Below are 23947 nucleotides of genomic sequence, written 5' to 3'. Positions count from 1 at the left end.
TAGTTATTGGTAAAATTACTGACAGTGTAGGACAGTGTGTAAGAAGCACCTCTTATAAAGTGCAAGAAATGTACGAATAGTCACTGTCCTGCCAGCGATGTATCCCCTGATGATAGCGAGCTCACTCCTTACTATGAAGCCTGTCACTGTCTCCCAATTCTGATCATTAGCATGCTTTTACCTTTCTTCTTCATTTAAAAATAAAAGTCGCAAAAGTCTTTATTATTTCTAACTAACAGCTCTATTGCAGCCTTTGCAACTACACAGGACTAGTCTTCCTCTCTCATAACACGGCCTCTGTAGTAAAGGACTTTAAGAGAGATGTATACTTTGCCCAAGGTCCTCCATAAGAATTCAAGTTGTGGTGTGGGATCATTTTGAGTAATGGGTAAAGGAATCATGGAACAGTTGGGCCTGAATGGCACATGATAAAAATAAGGCTGGGTTCAGATTAGCATATGCCCACTGTCCTATTTCCATTTTACAGTCGAGGAAACCAAGGCTTAGCACTGAGAGAAACTCCCCGAGGCCCTACAGCTCAAAAGAGCCAGGGGACTGATTTTTCCACACAGCCGCATGCTAATTCCAAGCAAAGACTTCCTGTCTTTTCTGCTTTCCAGTCTCTGCCCCTCTGCTCGGGATGACTTCCCTCCAACACTATCCTGCCTGATACCCACGTGCCCCATTCAAAATTATTTTCACCCTCATTTCTATTTCCATTCCACTTGTCTTCACATCCCCCAGCCCCTATTTATGCCATTCTGCCATAATTACTTGTTTCTCTTTCACTTCTTAAACTCCCTGATGTCAAAATGATGACTTAGCCATCTCTGTAACTTCAATCCCTGTCACAGAAAGAGCTCAAAGAAACTCTGTGACATTAAATGACCTAACAGCAGGAACAGACTGACTGGTTTTCAAAGAGGAAGAAATATGTTAAAGCTTCTGAAAACCAGGGTGTGGTGGGAGGAGATTCCCACTGCACATGAACGCACTCGTTGGATTCCATCTGCCCCAAACTGTCTCAGCTCATCAATAGATCTTGTTTAACATTATTGTAGGGAAAAATCAGTTGTCAAAATCTTCCACCCATTGGTACTGAGGCTTGCAGGAGGGCCGAGAACATTCATCTGGCCTTATGCTGCACTTGACGTGTACGTGGTTGGCCAAGTTGTAACCAGGAGAACCGCGCTCAGCTGCCCTTCTTACCTGCCTGTCCCTGGCTGCTTCTGAATCACAAGGGTTTGTCGGAAGTTCTTACACTACTTGCAACATTATTTGCCTTGGTTTTTGTCTTCCCAACGCCTATTAAAATGATCTTAAAAGAAATGACACATTTTCTCCTCGTTTCCCCTAATTCACTCTAGGATGGCCACTCACTGATAACCATCAGGGAGCCCTGGTTCAGAGAGCCAGTGGATCCTGAGGAAGGAGGCAGGAGCTTGGCGGAAGGAATCCAGTGTGCCTTATGGCAAGAAAAGCAGAGAAACTCATTTCCTAGGAAAGTCCTCTACTACACTCTCCCTGGGAAGTGGGGCACACATGTCTTGTACCATGCTTAGGTTTTTATTAAATCAGAAGGCAGGAGTATGACCTCTGTTCTAACAGTTTGGTGGTACAATGTCCTGAGAAGGTAAGTCCAATAGGGAATCAAATAATTTAAGTTACATCCCAAGACAGGGTTGTTGTTATTTTTTAGTTGAAAATGTCTATGACGTGGACTAGTGGAAAAAGAAATATCTTGTCATTTTCCTATATCCACCCTTTCCTTAATAATAAAAAAAAGAACACTTTTTAAATATAGATTGGTAGGTTAATACAAATCATATTATATACCGGTGAAATATTTATGACCCTTATATTAACTATTCAGTTTTCCTGACAACATTTCTCATAACCGCATACATTATGGGGAAAATAGATTATTTTCAATCACTACAATAATCATTAGCATCTGTGATATCACTTATGATCAACTTTAAAAAAAGAGTAAGTGAAATCATGTGAAGATCAATGTGGATGAGGACATGTAAATGGCAGTGTCCTCTGACCCCATGTTTGAGAAGTTTTGTAGTGCCCTGTAGGCAAAGGAATTGTGGCTACTTATTGTTTAATAGAGCAACTACTAAAATAGCAGTTTTACAAAGATAAGTCAGTGGAGCACAATCTAATATTGAAACTACAAACAATTACCTTAAGCTGAGAGCTCGAGTGGCATCTACAAGATGCTGAGGACTGTGGGGGTCCTGGGAAATGCTGCAGCACCCCAGCACCTTGGCATGTAGTTTGGGAAATGTCACCATAAGATTTAATGTGGAATTTCAGTCCACAAAAGAGAAGAGAGAAAAGGAGAGGTAAAATATTTACAGAAATCAGAGGTGAAAATTTCCCCAATTTAACGAAAGCTTATAAGAAGTCTGGAGTGACTGTGTCAGCTTCGTGTCCTTGGTCAAAACCGCCACATCCAGCACCCTGTACCGATGAACATGCATTCAGTACTCAGAAAGACTGGCTTCATTTGCTGGGTCCATTCCTCCTCCTGCTGCTTCTGGTCTCAAATGCAGGGAGGTAAGACTGCCCACTTCCTGGGAGCAAGGGGGAACGGCCAGAGGAAAGGGGGACAAGCAGGAAGGCAACAGGGAACAAGCCAGCTGTTCTGAAGAAGGGATGGAGGGGAGCGTCCTCACAGGCTCAAGACAGCCTAGCCCAGAGTGCTAGACAGCAGGGCAGGGTGGAGAGGACCTGCCCGAAGCGTGCTGCCTGGAGGGGCCTCAACTCTACGATCCCTTCTCTCCTGGGGTCTATGCAAAGGGCCAGGGAGGCTGTTTCAAGGCAGCATTTCTGGAGGCACCACACAGGACAGACTACAAGTCAGGAAATTCCTTACCTCCTGCGCTAAAAAAGGTCTAAGTTTAGTTCTCTCACTTGAAACTGAAATGAAAGGTTTTATTAAAACACTTATTACTTCCACTGCAGGATTTACTTTTAGGTCATTTACATCTTTTAGCAGAAAGTATCCTGAAGTGGTAATGGTGGGGGACATTCTTGAAGACTCCAGTAATAACCTGTTCCACTCTGAAATTCCCAAATGCTGATAATCATGTGACCATTGCCACAAAGCTAACGCCCTAGGACATTCAGTCACGCCACTGCGAACTACATTAACACAAAATGTTGTAAGTGATCGACACGTGATCAGAAAGAGCCTGACGGATTTGCCATTGTACCATATTCGCTTAACAATGATTTACTGAGTGATTCCTTTATGCCAGATCCTAGGGACACATAGGGGTTTACATTATAATGAGGAGTAGCCAGTGAAAATGTGAACAAATAAAAAAGGTAGACTTCAGCATGATAAATGCTGCGCCCCAGCTTTGGGACTCGGGGATGATCACTCTCCACGAGGGGACCAGGAAGGCTCGCCGGACATGGTGCCTGTGTCTGCCTACGACGTGACGCCCAGACAAAGCGTCCTGAGGTGGGGTGGGTGTCAAGTGCTCTACCCAGTGCTGAGCACTAACCAGCCATACTCCACCACAAGCCGAGACACGGTTGCCTCAGAGAATGTCACCTGTCAAGACAGTGGAAAGGCTTTCAAGGGCAAGCAATGTACACACTGTCATCAAGAGGAATAATTTTTCACTTGGGTGGACTGAGGTGTTTCTCCAGATTCTCTAAAGACCAGAAAGCTTCTGCCTTCCTCATCTGGTCATAGCCTAACGTTTTCCACTTAATTTAAAACTTGACAATGAAATGAGACATAGTCTTCAGTCAAAATGGCAGATCTGGTTTAAGGAACAGAGCATCCCCTAAAAAGTACCCTGAGCAGCAGCACCGGGTGCACTCCCTTCTCTACGCTCTCCATCCAGGACATCCATTCCGTGAATGTTGCCTTCTTTAGAAAAAGGGCCTTTGCAGATGTGAGTATCAGGCAAGCATCTTGAGGTGGGGAGAGTGCCCTGGATCATCCAGGTGGGCCCTAAATACTGCCCCATGTGAGAGGAAAGTGAACAGAGATTAAAGATAGACGTTACAGAAATCAACATGCAGATGGACAGGGAGACCAGAGAGGTACGGCCACAGGTCAAGGCGGGCTGGCACCTGGAGCTGCAAGGGGCCAGGAAGGATTCTCCTCTACAAGGGGAACACCACGAATACCTTGATCATGCCCTGGCCGATACTGATTTTGGACATCTAGCCCCCAGAATTGATAAATATTGTTTAAAGTCACAAACTTGTAGTAATTCATCCCAGCAGCCACAGCATGCTAATGCAGCAAGTAAGCGCGGTTGACCCTTGAACAACACAAGTTTGAACTGCATGGGTCCACTTTCATGTGGATTTTTTTAAGTAAATACAGTACAGTAGTGTAAATGTATTTTCTCCTCCTCGTGAATTTCTTAATAACATTTTCTTTTATCTAGCTTATCTTATTGTAATAATACAGCATTTAATACACATAACATAAAAATAGGTGTTAATCAGTGGTATTACCAGTAAGGCTTCTAGTCAACAGTAGGCTATGAGTAGTTAAGTTTTGGGGGAGCCAAAAGTTATACATGGGTCAGTACCCCACCTACCACAATGATTAAGGGTCAACTGTAATTTCTTATGATTTAAAGTAAATATAATGGTAGAAGAAATCAAAAGGAAAGGGATTTACCATTTAATGAATACCTAAATAAATTATTTCATTAAGCCATCGACAGCAACCCCATTATTCTTAGCCTTTTTTTTTTTTTTTTTAATAGAGAAAACCCACTTGGTACCATGACCGGACCTGTTTATTTTATGTTGCAATATCACCTACCTGTAATTGCTCTCATTGACAATGCACTGGTCAGCAACACTCAATGAGAAAACTGACTTTTTACTCCCTCAAATGAACTTGGAGATATAAAAGACTGCTATTTTAAATAATTTCATGCGAAATTCTATCTGAAGAAATATATATAGTCACCAGTGAAAAATCTGTTACTTCTTTCTACTAAATTCTTTGGGATGCAAAGATTAAAAAATTAAAAATTATTTTCAAATGAATCTGAGAGAGTCATTATCTCAATATATGGGTTTGCTTAAATTGTCTTATGAACTCATTAAAACACTTTTCATCTTAAAAGTAGTCGTCAATCCAAAGACAGAAGAAAAGTTCTATGTGCCTGGACCAGCTGAGTTTTCAGATACAATAGAGCATTCACAGTAAATAAAATGACAACAGGCCTTTGGATACGCACTTGGTCCCTGACATTGCACTTAACACTGGAGATGTGGCAAAGAACTAGCCTAATCTGGTCCTTTAAGGGGAAGGCACATGCCACCAAGAGCTCAACTGCATATCAATGCTATTACTTTAAAAGAAGCTATGTTAAACAATTAAAAAATTAATGTTAGAGTGAAAATCAAACTTGTCTATAGTCATTAGCCAATAAGTGGTACAGGTTCTAGTTAAACCCAGGAATATCTCTGTTCAAACAAAGTGAATCCCCTTAATTACGACATCTTAATGTCTGAATATATTCTTACAGGCTTTATATTGATATTGATACACTGATAGAGCTGCTTGATTATTAATAAAGGAGACATTACAACTGATGACATTAAAACTGTTGCCTATTTTAACAACTAAAAAAGTAAGTCAATTAATTACACCTACCTGGTTATTGCTGGGGTTGGTACACCTCTTGTACGCAAGGTGGGTTTCCCTCGAACAACTGGTACATCAGCATTTTCTGAACCACCATTCAAATATGTTAATTCCTGGAGCTGTGCTTGCCTGATTTCATCATTATAGTCCTACATAAAAGACAGAAGATAGCATAATTCACCTCATGTGAAAAATACAAAAGTATTTAGGACAAGAATAAAACAATTTTTAATAGAAAGGGTAAGGAAAACAGTTGAATTAATAAAGTAAGATTTGAGTTTGTTGAAATGAAAATGCATCAACAGATTGTTATTAAAAAGGGGGGGGGGGAACAGTATTTTCCCCAAACTAAAATTTTCTACAATCAGCCATCACTCCTTCTGCTGGGCATACTTTCCAAGTGAGATATTTATAATAAAATTAAAATACCATATACAGACATGGCATTGTTATTTACAACTCAATTCCACTAGTAATTACTGAGAATCTGTGAAATGCCAACTAACAGAACCAAAGGAGCAAGCCAGGATCCCTGCAGCCAAGGAGCTCACAATCAAGCATAGGAGAAAGACATACATATAACATGATAGCTTAACTGAAATTAAAAACCAAATGTACACATTTTTCTTGTACATTTCCATTTGGTTATTATACTAGAAACATGCACCATTTTCAAAACTGAATACATTTTATTCTTGGAAACTTGCTCTTTTTTATGTTACATTATTGTTTAAATATTCAACTGAGAAACCCCGGGAGTCATCCTTGATTCCTCCTTTCCTGAATATCTCCAACCCCATTCAATAGTCATCAAGAAAGGAATGTAAAAAATAAAAGTGTGATCTGTTTCACAATAAAAGGAAAGTTCAGGTCTAAATGGTCAAAAAGGAATGTCATCTAACTTATCTGTGGGCAGTAAGAGCAGATTCTCTATAAGTGTCATCTAAGGATGGGTGTGAACTAGTTACCAGAAGAGGGGCAGTAGGGTACTCTAGATAGAGAAAAAAAGCATTTTTTTAAGACCCAAAGAAACGGGACCTAGGGAACTGGAAGAAGTGCTATGTGGCTGAATTATAAGAAGGACCTCTGTGTGTGTGTGCGTGTGTGTGTGTGTGTGTGTGTGTGTGTGTGGAGAGGGGGTGGGGAGATAGTAGGGGGTATGGTCTCAAAGTGGTGTGGGTAGCAGAAACTAAATTTGTAAACAAAGCCTTAAGTCATTTTAAATATAACTTTAAAGGTTTAGAATTAAGGGTACTAAAAAGCACTCAATAGTTTTAAGGAGGAGAGTTGCATATCTAGGTTTGTGTTTTAGAAATATTATAAACAATTGTATGCCATCAAATTAGGTAACTAAGATTACAGAATGACATGTATGAATTCCCAAAAAGACACAAACTACCAATACTGACTCAAGAAGAAACAGAAAATTTGACAGATAAGCCAAGAGACTAAATTAGTACTTTATAAATGTCCTGCAAAGTGTAGGCCCACAAGACTTTAACGGTGATTTCTACAATTAATGAAGAATTAGTGATAATCCTTCACAAACTTCCAAAAAAATGAATGAGGAGGGAGCATTTTCTCACTCCTTCTATAAAGCCAGTAGGTCTGGGTACCACAACAGACAAAAACATTACAAGAAAAGAAACCTATAGATGAATATCCCTGTGAGGGTAGATACAAAAGCTCTCAAAAAAATTAGGAAGCCAAACCCAAGAGCATAAACAAAATAAAAGGGGGAAATATACACACACAAAAAAAAAAAACAAGTAAAACATATCAGAAATTGCTAGACTGGTTTAAAATCAAATATCAATTAATGTAATACCATAAAATAGAATAAAGAACAAAACATGATCATTTTAATACAGAAAAAAACCACTTGTGAGATGAATCCAATATATTTTAATGATAGAAACACTCAACAAACTAGGAAAACCCATAGTTAACATCATATTTAATAGTAAAAAAAGTAAAAGAATCATCCTAAGATAAGGTTAACAAGACAAGGATGTCTACTCTCTCCGCTTCTACCCAACACTTACTTGAGGTTCTAGTCAGGACATTATGTAAGAAAAAGAAATAAATGGTATTCAGATTAGAAAGGAAGCACCAAATAATCTTTATTCATAGATGACATAATCCTGTATATATAAAATCACAAAGAATCCACAAAAACATCAATAGAGTTAATAATCACATTACACAAGGCTGCACGATATAATGAGATCAATACACCAAAATCAGGGCAGCCCTGGTGGCTCCGTGGTTTAGGGCCGCCTTTGGCCCAGGACTTGATCCTGGAGACCCAGGATCGAGTCCCACGTCGGGCTCCCTGCATGGAGTCTGCTTCTCCCTCTGCCTGTGTCTCTGCCTCTCTCTCTCTCTCTGTGTTTGTGTCTCTCATGAGTAAATAAATAAAATCTTTAAAAAAAATACACCAAAATCAATTTTATTTCTTTATACTAATAATGAACAATACAAAAATAAAATTAGGAAAATAATTCCACTTAGAGTAGCATCATAAAGAACAGCATATTTAGAAATAATCAACAAAATAAAAGCAAGATTTGTACTCTAAAAACTAAAAAATAGTGTTGGAAGGAATTTTTCAAAATCTAGGTAAATGGAAAGATATCCAATATTCATGGACAGAAGGACCTAATATTGTTATGATGACAATATCCCTGCCCTGCTTTCCCACCTCCCAGACTGATCTAGAGTCAAGGAAATCTCTATCAAAATTCCAGCTGGCTTTTTTGCTAAAATCATCTGAAAACCCAAGTGATTTATATATCCAGAACAATTTTAAAAAAGAAGAACAAAGTTGGAGGACTAATATATTGCCACTTCAAAACTTACCATAAAGCCATAGTAACAAAGACTGTGTAGTACTGGCTTAAAGAGTAGACATAAAGATCCATAAAATAGAATTGGGAGCCCAGGCATAGTTACTATAGAGGGATGTTCTAACAGTCTAACAAGTGGTACTATAATAACAAGGAGAACACTGAAGATAATGGAAGCTTTATACTGTGCTGGCGGCAATGAAAAATGGTCTAGCCACTTGAGAAAACCAGTTAGCACTGCCTCAAAAATGTTAAACAAACAAACAAACAAAAGTTAGAGAGAGCTACCATATAATCTAGTATTTCCACTCCTAGGTCATACCCAAGAAAGCGAGACATACATCCACCCAAAAATCTGTACATGAATGTTCACAGCAGCATTCTTTATAACAGCCAAAAACTGGAAATGACCCCAACCAAAGTCCTCAACTAATAATGATAGGACAAATAAGACATGGTATATCCATACAATAGAATATCATCCAACAATGAAAAACAACTTGAATGAACCCTGAAAACAGTATGCTAAGAGAAAGAAGGCAGGACAAAAGACTATACATATTGTTCTGATTTACACAAAATGTCAAAAACAGGCAAGTTCATAGAGATTACTGGTGTCATGAGATAGAAAAGTGAGGGACAGTAGGGGACTGGAATGGAATGTACTTGCTTACAGGTACGGGGCTGCTCTGGGGGATGATGAAAGTCTAAAACAGATTATGTTGATGGCTGCATAACTGTAAATGCATAATTAGTCAGTGAACTGTATACCTTAAATGGGTGAATTGTAGGGTATGTGAATTATATCTCCATAAAGGATGTGTAAAAAGCAAAAAATAAAAAATATATAAATTAGTGGTTGAATAGGGAGGAAGATGAATGGGGAGTCACTGTTCATTAAGAGGTCTACTTGGGGGGTATAAAAATGGTCCTAGGTTATGGTGACAGCTGCAGAACTCTATGAATACACAAAAAGCTCCTGAATTGTATACTTCATAGGAGTGAATTTTGTTATGTGATTTATATCTCCATAAATATATTAAATGGAAAAAAAAAACACACACTCAAGGCAGAAATTCCAGATGGAAGCTTGTAATTCCTGTATATGGTAAAGATGACCTGGAGTAGGGAAGTGGCAGGAAGTATGAGGAAAGGTAGACTTGGCACTGTTTAAAATGTTTAATTTTATTAGAAGTGGTGATATCCTAGATCAGCAGGGGGAGGGTATATTGGCAAAGTCAAGAAAGTCAGTGGGCATCTGGAAAATAAGAAGGATCAGTAACAGTGATACTGTGTTGTAATCAGTTTTGTACAGTTGTGTTGTAATCAGTTTTGTTGAGGTTGAATCCATGATGGCCTATGACATATTAGAATTGAGGTATCTCATAGCAATGACACATAATAATTGGAAATTTAGAAGTTAAAAATACGTAAACAGAAGTGGACAAGGAAAGGTTCTGCAGGCCCTACACAGCACGGAGCAGGGCCTGGAGTCAAGGCTGGCCCCTGGGTGATTACCTCTAAACCTACTGAGGGGATGAGTGAGGAACCTTTGTTTTGGCTCAAGAAATGGGGTGGTGTGCTGGACTGTGAGAAGCTGAGGTCAGGTCCATAGGTGCCGTATGTGTACATGACTGCTCCCCAGTAAAAATGCTGTGCACTGTGGCACAGGTGAGCCTCACTGGGTAGCAACCTCTCATGTGTTGTCACACGTCACTGCTAGGAGAATTAAATGTGCCCTTGTGTAACTCCCCCAGGAAGGGACACCTGAAAGCCTAAGCCAGACTTTTCCTGGTCTTTGCCCTGTGTTCTTGCTCTTGATGATTTTGATCTATAACCTTTTGTTGAAATAAACCATATCACAGTGTATAACAGATTTTTTTAGTCCTGTGGGTCCTCTGGAGAATTACTGAGCTTAACGGTGGTTATGTGGACAGACCTCTAGCAAGAATTCCTCCGTACACAAATGGGTTGCTTGGGGCAGATTCTGGAGCTAGAGAAGGGCTCTGGGTATCGACATAAAGTCACAGAAGAAAAGCCACATGGGGGAGACAGGAAATGGGTGGCAAGCAGCTGGGAAGGACACGAAGGTCATCCTCCTGTGAAAGCCACCGGGAGCCAGTGCTACCTTCACATTCCGTCAGGCAGCCAGGTACTAGTCCCGTGGGACTCAACAGTAAAGCCAATCCTGACTTGGGGAACAGTAGTTCTGGCAAGGGTGCAGCTGGCATCCATCTCGAGGGAATGGAGAGGGAGTGGGGTTAAGTCACAGATACAGCACAGGCAGGCGGGTCTTCGAGCTGTGAGGCTCTGCCAAGAGGAAGAGGAGGACAGATGCCTGAGTGGGAGGGATGCTCTTAGGATAGAAGAAACAAGCCCCCTGAGTGTGAGTAAAGGTTCAGGGGCAATAGTTTTCTTAATTACTTAGAGTTAAAAATATGAAATATACTTAGTACATTTATAAAAAAAAAATCTGCTATCTCGTCCTTACTTTTCAAAAGCAGAGTGTAAAGAAGGATTTGAAGCCTGCAGTGGAAGGCACTGTGGAATGAATAAGAAAAGTAGCATGAACACCAGCTGAAAAGGAAGTCAAGAGGAAGCTGGAAACCATAATAAGCAAACACTTGCAGAGGAAGGGAAAGGGAAGGAAAATAAGGACAAATTTAACCAGCCATGAGATTAGTGGGAAAGGCACAGGATCAGGATCTAGATTTTTCTGCAGATAGAGGTGCTTTCTCTAACTTATTTAGGGTATTACAATCTCAAAAGAGTCATCTGAATCTATCATTATTTCAACCTAAAACAAGCCTATTAATATGTTCCTTACCATTTTACTAAAAATGTGTGAAGATTAATAAATTATTTGTAAAGCACATGCTAAATAAAATGTGCTACATATTTGCCCTGTTGAGAAGTGCTAGGAGGTGTGACACAAAATTGCATGTGGTTCAAAAATAGATTCATGGGAAAAGAACACAGCATCCAAAAATACCATTAAAAATTTTAAAAGGAAAAAGAAACTGCTCTTGTTACAACGGTATCACAAAAATTAGAATGAAAGTACATTTTAAACATAATCTTTGTAAAACTACACTTTCAAGAAGATGAATCGTGTAGTTAGAAACAAATTATGGAATCTTAGTCAACACATCTCGGTTAAGCCTGGATTTAACCAATTAATTAGACTTATCAGCTTTGTGATGTTAGACAATTTTTTAAACCGTTAAGTGACTGTTTCAGTCAGTAGAACTATTGATATAAATCACCGTAGTTATAATTTTCTTGGGTCTTTAATATTATTTTAAATCAAGAGGGAAAGTAAGTTATACATGCTAGCATACACTAAATGATAATTCTATACTTTAAACTAGTTATTAGTAAATTATCATTTTAACTCCTATCAGAAAAGTGAAACTATTATCACATTAATTCTTCAATTGTGAAGAGTGGAAAAGTGATCAGAATTCTAATTACACAGGTACACATGGGATTCTTCTGTCCAGTAAGTTTAGAACATATTTAAACGTGTTAGCTAGGGAATGAGAAAAAAGTTTTCAAATGAAATCATTAAAAATAATTCATTGAAATTTAGTGGATTCTCTGCCAAGAATGTCCTGTTCAGATATATCTGCCCAAATATGCCAATGATTTTGTGAAAGGTTAATCCTGGCATCAATGTTTGTACTACAGTCTATAGGAAAAACATAAATGTTCATTATTTGAAGACTGATTACATAAATTCTAAAACATGCATATGATGAAATATTATGCAGGCACTGAAAAGAATGAAGGGAAATTTTGCACATGCTCATATGGTCAGAGGTCCAAAATAATATAAGATTTTAAGAAAAGTAATGTAGAAAAAAAAAAAAAAAAAGAAAGAAAAGAAAGAAAAGTAATGTAGGCCAGCCCGGGTGGCTCAGAGGTTTAGTGCTGCCTTCGGCCCAGGGCCTGATCCTGGAGACCCAGGATCGAGTCCCACGTCGGGCTCCCTGCATGGAACCTGCTTCTCCCTCTGCATGTGTCTCTGCCTCTCTCTCTCTGTCTCTCTCATAAATAAATAAATAAAATCTTAGAAAAAAAAAAGTAATGTAATGAGAGAATATGGGATGTGTAGTTCAGCTAAACAAGGAGCTTAGCAAAGCCTTTCCATATAAAGCAACAATAAATTTGTCCACATAGTTAAAAACAGGCATTGGGTGGAACTCTCAGAACTGACTGAAGTTATATAATAAATTGAAAATACAGTAAGTTTATTCATGTTAGGTAGGAAAAGTGGGAGTCTGGGCATTTTGTGTGGGGGTGCTGCTCTCCCAACTCCCCAGCCTGATGATGTGTCAGTTCCACTACAAGGAAAGCCAAGAAAACTCAGAGTCTGCAGCAGGAGGGAAGTTCACTTAATCTGGAAGAAAGTATGAAAAGCCCCCATGCCCAGCAGCACTATCACCATCAGTAACAATTTTGGTAGCAAATAAATAGAAGTCCAGTGAATCAGCAAGCCTGACATTCAGGTTTTGGGTGGGGCAAGGAACAGACTGGCACACTACCCGGAAACCTAACTGCCATGGAGAGCCTTGGTATACTCTCTGCACATCTCTGCTGCTTGGAGGGCTATGCACACAGACAGCAAAGACTGGAGAGCTTAAAGCTTTCCACACGTCCTTCCCTGACAGTGACTCTACATGTGCAAAGGAGATGCAGGGATTAAGACCTAGGTCACAAGTAAAGGCCAGGACAGATGTGACAACTAACTAGCCTGTGGGTGCTCCCCCACAATTCCATCAGCAGAGGGCAGAAGCCTTATTAACACAGGTGTGTGAGCACAGCTTGACTAATCACTGGTGATGTCTGAGCAATCCTGACACAGAGGGCACACCCATCAGGCCACGCTTAAAATAAAAGTGAGAAGGAAAAAAATTAACAAAGCTGGAAATCATGAAATAAACAGACTCTGCAGATTTAGTCCAACTAAATTACTAAAGAAACGAAGAGAAAAAAAAAAAACCTGCAACAACAACCCTTGGAGACTAAAATGAATCAGAATGCAAATGTGCTATAATATGTTATCTGAAGTGTGGAGTTTTCAAAAACAAGTCTTCAAAAGAGACATGCAAAGAAACAAGAAAATATGACCCATATACAGAGAAAAGAAAGGAAAGGAAAGGAAGAAAGGAAGAAACAAAGAAAGAAAATGAACAAGCAAGCAGTAAGAATAAACTGTCTTGGAGAGGGCCGAGATACTGGACTAACAAAAAAAGAGACTTAGAAAAAAAGAAAAGAGCAAAGCAACTGCAATGAAAATTAACCAAAGGAGCTCAACAACAGATTTGAGATGGCAAAAGAATGAGTCTGCAAACTTAAGGATAAGCTGATTAAAATTACCCAGTCAGGAACAGAGAAGAAAGGATGAAGAGAAAGGAGCCTCAGCGATGTGTAGGGCATCATCAGGTGTAACAACATATGAATCATGGGAATCCAGGACTGATGGGAGAGAGGAGAAAGAAAATGGCAAAAAAAATCTTAAAGAAACAATGGCTGAAAACATCCCACATATGTTTTTGAAGAAAAATGTATACCTATGGACCCACAAAGCATAATGAGCAAGGAGGATAAGCATACGACATCATAGTCAAATTAATGAAAATGAAAGACAAAGTCCTGGCAGCAGCAAGATAAAAGCAACAGAGCATGTACAGAACAATAAAATCAGTAATGACTCTTGTCATCAAAAACAACGAAGGCCAGAAAGCAGCAGACTGGCCTTCTACCACCTGAAAAAAAAGACTGACAACCAGGAATTATATAAACTATCTTTTAGAATGTAAGTGAAATAAAGACAATCTGAGAAAAACAAAATTACTATTATTATTTTTTTTTAGTAGTCCTTTGGGCTGAAATCAGGTAGCGCCATACGGCAACTCCATCCACAGAGAGATGAAGGGCACCAGAAATGGTAAATATGCGGATTAACACAAAAATTATAAAAATATTGAACTACAAGCCAGAATCCCTCATGATTATAGACGTCAAGATCTTCAACAAACTATTAGTAAATCAAATCTAGCAACATGTAATAGGGATTTCACATAGGAATGCAAGGTTGGCTTAACATCTGAAAATCATTTAATGCAATACACTATTATTCACCAAAGGGGAGAAAGAAAAAAGGAGCCAAATCACTTGATCATTTCAATGGACCAAAAAAAAAAAAAAAAAATGAGGCAAAATCCAATATTTCTTCACGATAAAACTCTCAACTCCCAGGAATAGAAAAGAACTCCTTCCACAAGGTAAAGGGTAGCAAGGAAAATCTTACAGCTGACATCATACTTAATGGTGAAAGACTAAAAGCAACAAGCAAAGACGTTCCATCTTCACCACTCCAGATCAGCAATGCATTCAAAGTGTATAAGGGAACAATAAAATAAAAAATTAAACACAGTAAAATTTGAAATGAAGAAGTAAAACTTACTTAATTCACAGATAACATGAGACTGTATGTGGTAAACCCAGGTAAGTCAATAAAAACCAAAACAACACACTAGAACTAATGGCTCAACAGGTCACAAGATACAAGATCAGCATAAAAAAAAAAAATCAACTTAATTTCCCTACTCTGGTAACCATCTGAAATGAAGTGTTTTTTGAAGATTATTTATTTAAGAGGGAAAGAGAGAGAGAAAGAGCATAAGTGGGATAGGTACAGGGCAAGGGAGAGAGAATCTCAAGCAGAGTCCATGCTGAGTGCAGAACCCATAAAAGGCTTGCGCTCACAATCCTGAGCTCACCACCTGAGCTGAAACCAAGAGTCAGATGCTCAACTGACTAGGCCACACATTCACCCCTGAAAATGAAATTTTAAAAGTTCCATTCACAATAGTATCAAAAAGTGTACAAAATTTAGAAATTTAACAAAAGAAGTATAAGATTGGCACCCCAAAAACTAAAAAACACTGCTGAAAGAAACAAAAAAGTATCTGTTAAGTAGAGACACTTTGTATTCATGGACTGGAAAACTAAATATTGTTAAGATGGAAATTATGCCCAAATTGAGCTACAGATTAAATCCTCTGTCAAATCCTCAGAGGCTTTTTGGTAGAAATTGGCAAGCTGATCTGAAATCTATGTAGAAGTGCATAGGAGCCAGAATAGCCAAAACAATTTTGAAATAGAACTTTTTCTTTGAAAAAGAATCAATAACCTGGATTTTAAACCAAATTGCTAGAACGCTAAAGCAATTAAGAACATGACACTGAAAAAAAAAAAGAACATGACACTGGCATGAGAAACAGGTATATAAATCAATGGAACAGAACTGAGAAGCCAGAAACAAATCCACACATTTATGTTCCGTTGATTTTTAACAGTGGTGCTGCAGTTCAATAGAAGGACAGACTTGTCAACATACGGTGCTGGGACAACTGGCTACGTATCTGTATAGGAAAAGATAAATCCAGATACTAACTTCACACCATATATAAAAATTAACTTAAAATCGATCACACATTGGGACACCTGGGTGGCTCAGTGGTTGAGTGTCTGCCTTCGGCTCAGGGTGTGATCCTGGAATCCCGGGACCAAGTCCCAGATCAGGCGCCTTACATGGAGTCTGCTTCTCCTGTCTCTGTCTCTCTCTCTGCCTCTCATGAATAAATAAATAAAATCTTTAAAAAAAAATTGATCACACATTTAAATGACAGAATACTATAAAAAATATGAAGAAAACAGAGCAGAAAATCTTTGTGACCCTGGGTTAAGCAATGGAATTCTGGCCAGCCCAGACTCAAAACAAGAGAAGTCAGCATGTCTTAGAGGAGTGTAAAGGGAATGGGGTGGGAGGTCCTGTGGCAGCCTACATGGCTAGGTCAGCACTCCCTAGTCCATACTGAATGACCATTCAGACATTAAACCTCTCCTTTGTCTCGCCAGAATGGCAATTTTATAATCATTTGTATGAATATCTGATTCTTATCTGTCTCTCCCATTATATAGAGTCAATAGGGGCAGAAAAAAGAATGTCTTTTATTAGTTCCCATGTATCTATCACATAGAAAGCACTCAAATACTTTGTTTCTAAACTAAATGAGTAGGGGCACCTGGGTGGCTCAGTTGGTTGGGTGTTCAACTCTTGATTTCAGCTCGGGTCATGATCTCAGGGTTGTGATATCGAAACCCTCATCAGGCTCTGTGCTGGTGTGGAACCTGCTTAAGATTCTCTCACTCCCTCTCCTTCTGACCCCCAGCCCCTCTCTCTTCTAAAAAGTAAAACAAAACAAAACAAAAAACTAACTAAATAAATGGATCACTATGTTGGCTTGAGGGAATTAAGGAAGTTTAACCATTTTCCGCTCCCGAGTAAAATGACTTAATACAATCCCATGTCTTGGTTTTTCTAAGGCAATCATGATTTAAAATATATCCTTTCCCTGGAAATTCAAATTCAAGTTTCCCTGGAAATTCAAATTTCCCTGGAAATTCAGTTTTCCTCACCGATAATATAGTCATGATACATGTGCTGCAATATGTAAGTCAATCTACTAGACCAAACCCAGATTGCTAAAGACAATCTGACCTCAGGCAGCTATTTGGCAGTTGTGACAGTTTCTCTAAATAAACTATCTAAAGAGCCAAAGCGTTCAATGTTTTAGGGTTTTTTTTTTTAATCTAGTACATGCAATTTATATAAAAGACCTAAATTAACTTTCATAATGGAGGTAGGGATACACTCTCTTTAAATTACCACGTTTTTTACAATGTCAAAGTATCTGCAAAGGGTTAAAATAGAATAGCAATTGTTACATTAACAAAGCATAAAACACCTGGTAGAAACCAGCTAACTATCTGCCCAGTGCCGTTCTTCCCTGTGCTCCGCATGCTTGTGTCTGTCATCATAGTTACCATGCTATACTGAAATCATTGGCTTATGCTTTTCTATTCCCCTACACTACATACACTCCTCAAGGGTAGGGACTGCTTTTATGCATGTCTGCTGGTCCAACACCACACACAATGCTTGCTGCATGGAAGGCACGGATGCGTTTATATTGGAGAACAATGGATTTGTAGATGATTTTAGTGTTACAAAAAACTTAGGACTTGAGTCCCAAAACTTGAACTAGTGATTGTGCCCCTCAACTTTCTTGGCCATGTAGCCTTACCAGTACTATCTAATGTCTCTAAAAATCTCTTGCCTCATATATAACGAAAGAAAAATGCCAACTCACAGGGACACTTTTAAGAAAGTGCTGTGCAAATAATAATTACTGATAAGAATTAATAAGGATTAACATAAAGGAAGGACTTTGAAGTAAAAATTAACTATCAAGGAAAATTGTACTAACAGGAATGAGGAACTTTTTGATTTCTTCCAGTGCATGTCCCATCCGGGCATATGCTTCTGCTGGCGGAGCGAAAACTTCAATGAGAACATGGAGGTCATCGTTGAGGTGGAAGTACTTTGCTTCTCCACTTTTCCTCAACTCTTCTTCCTGAAGAAAGAAAAAAAACACACTTAGAAGTGTGTCTTTATAGAGAAAAGAAACAGAAACACTACACAGCTGAGCCGGCATGCAGTTGTCACAGAAGGTTGACCCAACCAATGGCAGGCACCACTCTGAGGACTCTGATCCTACCATTCCCACCTTCTATGAAAACTCTGAAGGCTTCGTGCTGCTGTTGGAGTAAGTCTCAACTCCTGCCTCTGGCCTAGAAGGAGATGCTCTGCTGGATGCTCTCACTGCTCTGTCTCTCCTGCCCCCCCAAGCTCGACCCCTGCCAGGTGCCATTCAGACCCTTGGTCAGACTGACTCATCTCCTAAGCTCCCTCTACACTGGTTACGCTGAGTATCTGTGATGCTGCCACAAAGCATTTTCACCATCCAATTATCTAAAATACCTATTCCTCACTTGAATAGTATCTAATTTCCCTCACTGGAAGTGATCACAATGGAACAAAAACCACAACTGTCTTCTTTGGTGCTCATTCTTCTTGTCTAGAAAAGTGCTCGGTATACAGGTGATGCTCAACGAAATACCTTTGAGTGAACAGGTAAACGTTATTTACTTATTTCTATGTTCATTTGCTCATTCATCTACTGATTCAAAAAAACATTTCTACATGTCAGGCACGGTATCTGAGGAATAACAGTGAATAAAATAAATGAAAGATTTTATTGTATGACTTTACATAATTATGATACACATTAAAAACTTTTTTTTTTGTTTGTTTACAGAATAAAATTTGGGGGAAAAATAGGAGGAGAAAACCTAGCTCAGTCAACAAGACACAAATAAGTTTGGTCCATTATCTTTTCCTGACTAGCATTCATTATAGTGGCAAATGATAGAACCTGGGTCTTTTAAAGTCTTTTTTTTTTTTTTCCCAACATTCAAATCAGACAGATTAAGATGAGTAGAGTGATTTCCAAAATGGGGGACACCTTCCAAGCCTCTCCAAAATACCAACCCCTTGAACTCCTGGCAGCAAACACTTTAATTCCACCACAAGCCAAGAGGTCAAAGAGGCACAAGCACTCTTGACTCCAGCGTTTAAAACTTCAACTTTTGGGCAGCCCTGGTGGCTCAGCGGTTTAGCGCCACCTTCAGCCCGGGCCTGATCCTGGAGATCCCGGATCGAGTCCCATGTCAGGCTCCCTGCATGGAGCCTGCTTCTCCCTCTGCCTGTGTCTCTGCCTCTGTCTCTCTGTCTCTCATGAATAATAAATAAAATATTTAAAAAAAATAAAATAAAACTTCAACTTTTGTTACTTCACTACTTTGATTTCTTATAAAGAAAAGAGAGATCTCCATTTAGAGCATGACAAGGACATGGGGTTCTGAGTAGATATACCCAAATATTAGCCATGCCAGCACGAGGTGTGTGTGTTTAGACAGATAAAATGTAATCCAACCCTTAATCTGCAAAATCAATTTGGTGTTAACATAAGTATATTAATGCAGGAGCACTGAGAAGAGTAAAAGGACCAACGTTATGTAAATGGCTGGCAAAGGAGGTCGTGTACATACTGCCCAGCGCACTGCCTTACATGTGGCAGGACTCAGTAAGCGCTCGTTCCCTTCCCATTTACGGAAAGTAGGTCAGAAACTGTACGGAAAGGAGGAAAATGTTTGAAGCAAGGAGAGCAAATATAAACCTCCACAACATCCCCTGTATTTCCTTCACATATATAAAGCATGATTCTTTCAGGCCAACTGTAGACAATTTGTTCTAATCAGAACACTTTCCATCACTTGGTCTGATACTCTGCCTTTCATACCTGAAGTTTTAAACACCAAATTTCATGTTCAACAGTTCACTTTTGAAAGTAAGAATTACTGACATAAACATTGCACCTTATCCTACTACAGTATCACAGTAACGACACTAATGAGAGTCCGTAACCATGACTCACAGTGCAGCCCTGCCACTGCTACCCCAGATGGAAATAGAATAGAGGCTTTCGGGGATCCCTGGGTGGCTCAGCGGTTTAACACCTGCCTTCGGCCCAGGGCATGGTCCTGGAGTCCTGGGATCGAGTCCCACGTCGGGCTCCCTGCATGGAGCCTGCTTCTCCCTCTGCCTGTGTCTCTACCTCTCTCTCTCTCTCTCTCTCTCATGAATAAATTTTTTAAAAATCTTAAAAAAAAAAAAAAAGAATACAGGCTTTCTCATCCCAGCCTGCTGCCACACACCTCCACAGAGTGAGGCGCTTCCCCAGCTTGTGTCCTGGGCTAATGGGGACAAGCAACGTGGTGTTTGGGGAAGAACATAGACTTTGTTCCACTTTCAAATCCCCAAGTCAACATTTACTGTATAATTTAAGACAGGTCACTTTATCATCTTGAAGGTGATTTTAAGAGCAGAATAACAGTATAGTATCACTGTTCTTAGGGTTGTTGTAGTAATAAAGGAGTTATCAGAATAATAATTAGAAGTTATTAGTAATATAAAGGAGTTGTAGTAAAAACGAAGTTTCATGTTTAAAGACACAAAAAGTCTTCAGAATTATGCATAGTACATAATAAACACTCAATAAATAATGAATACAGCATTAATTATTCTACTATTCCATAATATAGAAGATAAGAGCAAAACAGCTAGCATGCTTGGCACAAACTGAAGGCTTAACAGATCATAGCATTATAGTGATTATTATGCTACATAACCAGCTGATACAAGTCAGTAATGACTCCCATAATTTCATCAATGCAGAAAATACAAGAATAAAATGAATTATGGTCTCATTAGAATTTAGATAGTGAACACTTTGAAAAGCTAAAAGATGAGATTTTAATACTAAGTAATGGAAATCTCTTTAGAAATAAACATTATTAACTGAGAATATCTGCAGACTGCAAGGATTGACAGAAATCAGCATTCAAGAGTTCGGGTGGCGAGGACCCATCTGCAGTACAGAAGATGGGATGTCTACCAGTGGCACCCATTTATGTAGCAAACCTGTTGCTTGAATTACCACCTGTGGTGACATCAAGTGAAATGCTTCTGAAGGTGGAACTGGTGGCTATGTGTGGCAGAGGCCAGCACCCAGTATGATGGGTCAGAGGAAAAAACAAGGCAGGTGGAGTTGTTGCTTACTGTACTGAAGAGTTTTAAAAACTCAATGACAGACTCAAGACCTGACATTATGAGGTTAAATCTCAAAGAGCCAGAAGTAGCCTAAAAAGTTTACTGCTTATGGCCACAGGCTGATGGAGCCAACAGATGCAGAGTTGAAGCCTGTGTGCTGCTGAATGACAATACGGACTGCCCACCACCACTGCTGTGAGATTTAGGAAAAAGTCTGAAGAACAGTGAAGTTCTGAGAATGGATTGGCAATACCTGGGAGAATTCAAATAACCCTTAGTATTCAAATGTTAAAGCCCTACTGGGACATCCCCATTGGCAGAAGCCTGTCTGGTAAGGCTTTTCCCACCGTGTTTTGAATAGCCAAGGTAGTTCCTTGAAAGGAGATGAAAATTCTCAGGTTATTTTTTGGAATTTATATTTATTATATTATTATTATTATTATATATTTATATTATATTTATTTTTTATTTTTTTAAGATTTTATTTATTTGAGAGAGCGAGAGAGCAGAGAGAGCGAGCATGTGTGCATGCACAAGTGGGGTGGGGAGGGGCAGAGGGAGAGGGAGAAGTAGGCTCCCCATGGAGCAGGGGGTCTGACTTGGAACTTGATCCCAGGGCCCTGGGACCGTGACCTAAGCCAAAGGCAGACAATCAACTGAGCCCCCCAGGTCCCCCAATTCTCATGCTTTCTTACTGATTCTCTGGATCACCTCCTGGCCTAGGACCAGACCCTAGCTTGCCCTATGGATGCAGAGAGTAAGGAAGCTAGGGATAACTGTGAACACCTCCTTGTGTCCATGTAACACTTCCACCTTGCCCTCCCAACAAGGATCTGGGGCCTTTTACCGGAGCGACTATACACTGAGAAGAAGAAATGCCCAGAAAGCCTGAGGATAAGCAAACTTGACTCTGAGTAAATGCTGCTCTACTGAGGGCCACTGATGACAGGGTGTCTACAGAGTCAAGAGATAAAAGACTTCTGATCCTATCCCTTCACAGCAGACTCAACAGACTGTAACCCCAAAATGTATGCTACTTCCCCAGTTTCTGGGTGTCTTGATGGAATGGAAATGATCAGCTACTTACAGAGTCCCTGTATTGATTCTCAGACCCACATGGTCAACGGCAGAGAATGAGAGGATTAATAAAAGGCTGGTAAGTGGACTAAGAAAGCAGCCTATGGAGTGCCTAAGACAAGGGGGTGCCCCGCTCCAGGAGGAGCAGGTGTTCGGTGACCAGGTAGACAAAGGGACTCATTTGAGCAGATGTCAAAGCACCTCATTCCCCAGCCCCCTCAGTGCTACTCAAGGAACTCGAACAAAGCGTCTATGGTGACAGGCAGAGAGGTCATATATTACTTCACGTCAGACTCCCCTCAAAAAGGATTCTCGGCTACTGCACTGCCCAATATGTCAACGCAGGGACAGCCCTTAAAAATGACAACAAGGGCAGCCTGGGTGGCTCAGCAGTTTAGCGCCGCCTTCAGCCCAGGGCGTGATCCTGAAGATCCGGGATCGAGTCCCATGTCAGGCTCCCTGCGTGGGGCCTGCTTCTCCCTCTGCCTGTGTCTCTGCCTCTCTCTCTCTCTCTCTCTCTCTCTCTCTGTCTCTCATGAATAAATAAAAACCTTTAAAAAAATGACAACATAATCCGGAAAAAACACCAAGTGCTAAGAGCAAAGTGATAATATTTAGAATCCTTTTCATTAAAGGGATAGCTAGGCACTTGCTATTACTTGAACATACAATCTAGCTAAAGACTTGCCTTACCTGCTTCCTCTATCTGTGGATGCCCTCATCCCTGCCACTATATGCCACGAAATGTTGCTTCTAACCAAAGAAACTCCCTTAACAACAAAATAACAAACAAAATAAACAGTATGTTGATGAATTTCACTGGTCATATCATGTGCCTGGTGACCAGATGACCTTACTGAAGACCTTATTAAGCTATCAGGAAGGATGGGTCATTTTCCTAGAAGATACACAAAATTTCTGACCAACTGAACAATATATGATTCCATTTCCTCCAACTGCCAGAAGAGATGAGTCAGAGAATCAAAAGTAACACCATTTGAGACAGCAATGCTTGCTAACCTAACCTAGCCACGCATTAGAATCATTTCACACCCACTGAAAATACATTTGAGATTCTATCCTAAAAATGTTGTATGGGAATCTATATTTTTAAACAGCCTTCCCTATGAGTGTGATACGTAGCCCTGTTCTAATCAAATAATTTAACTTCCCTGATTAACCCAGATAATATACTCAGGTTGTCTAAATCTCATTTTTTTACGTGGAAAATATTATCTATCTTTCATCATTTTTCCAAGGATAACACAGAGTAATGCACTCACAGTGGCTGTTCGACAAACGGCAGCCATTTTTTATTATAAAAGCCTTTGTTTAGATGGACTTTTTCGAGAGGAAGCTGGATTTTGTCTAAATAACTTTCTTGTCTGACACAATCATTGTTCAACATTTCATGGAAAGTGACCACTGAATGTGGGTTTGGTTTCCAGTAACATCAATCTTTTCACAGTGACAGAGCAACAAAATGACAATGGAGAACAATGTGAGTGATAGCACATTATGAAATGTGAAAATCTCTTTCAGAAGTGGTATATTTAAGAAAGTGATCAATAAAAATAACAGTAATTTTAGCTTATTAAAAAAAAAGAGGCAGTTGGAGGGAATACAGTCAAGTAGAACAACTGTGTGTTAGAATCCTAAGCCATTATTAAAACATTTCAAATCAATTTTCACTTGACAAAATGTAAAGGGTATCAAATGAAGGGCAAAAAGAGCAAATCAGAGTGTATATTATATAAACTCAACTATTTGAAATAAAGGCATAGAAAA

The 23947-nt window shown here is 39.5% G+C and overlaps 1 protein-coding gene across 5 annotated transcripts in view; it reads right to left on the bottom strand.

The window, feature by feature from the left end:
- KHDRBS3 (KH RNA binding domain containing, signal transduction associated 3) overlaps window positions 1–23947 on the bottom strand; it is a 181688-nt gene that overhangs the window by 80998 nt on the left and 76743 nt on the right. For all 5 annotated transcript variants that reach the window (XM_055314239.1, XM_055314237.1, XM_055314242.1 and 2 more), the window contains exons 4-5: window positions 17838–17984; window positions 5657–5796 (exon numbers count right to left, since the gene is read on the bottom strand). In XM_055314239.1, the coding sequence (XP_055170214.1) occupies window positions 5657–5796; window positions 17838–17984 (287 nt within the window). The remainder of the gene's footprint in view (window positions 1–5656; window positions 5797–17837; window positions 17985–23947) is intronic.

Source organism: Nyctereutes procyonoides, unplaced genomic scaffold (assembly GCF_905146905.1).
Source record: "Nyctereutes procyonoides isolate TBG_1078 unplaced genomic scaffold, NYPRO_anot_genome, whole genome shotgun sequence".
In the NCBI taxonomy this organism is placed as follows: domain Eukaryota; kingdom Metazoa; phylum Chordata; class Mammalia; order Carnivora; family Canidae; genus Nyctereutes; species Nyctereutes procyonoides.
The sequence above is the reverse complement of the archived record's forward strand: the minus strand, read 5'-3'. Positions and strand labels throughout refer to the sequence as shown.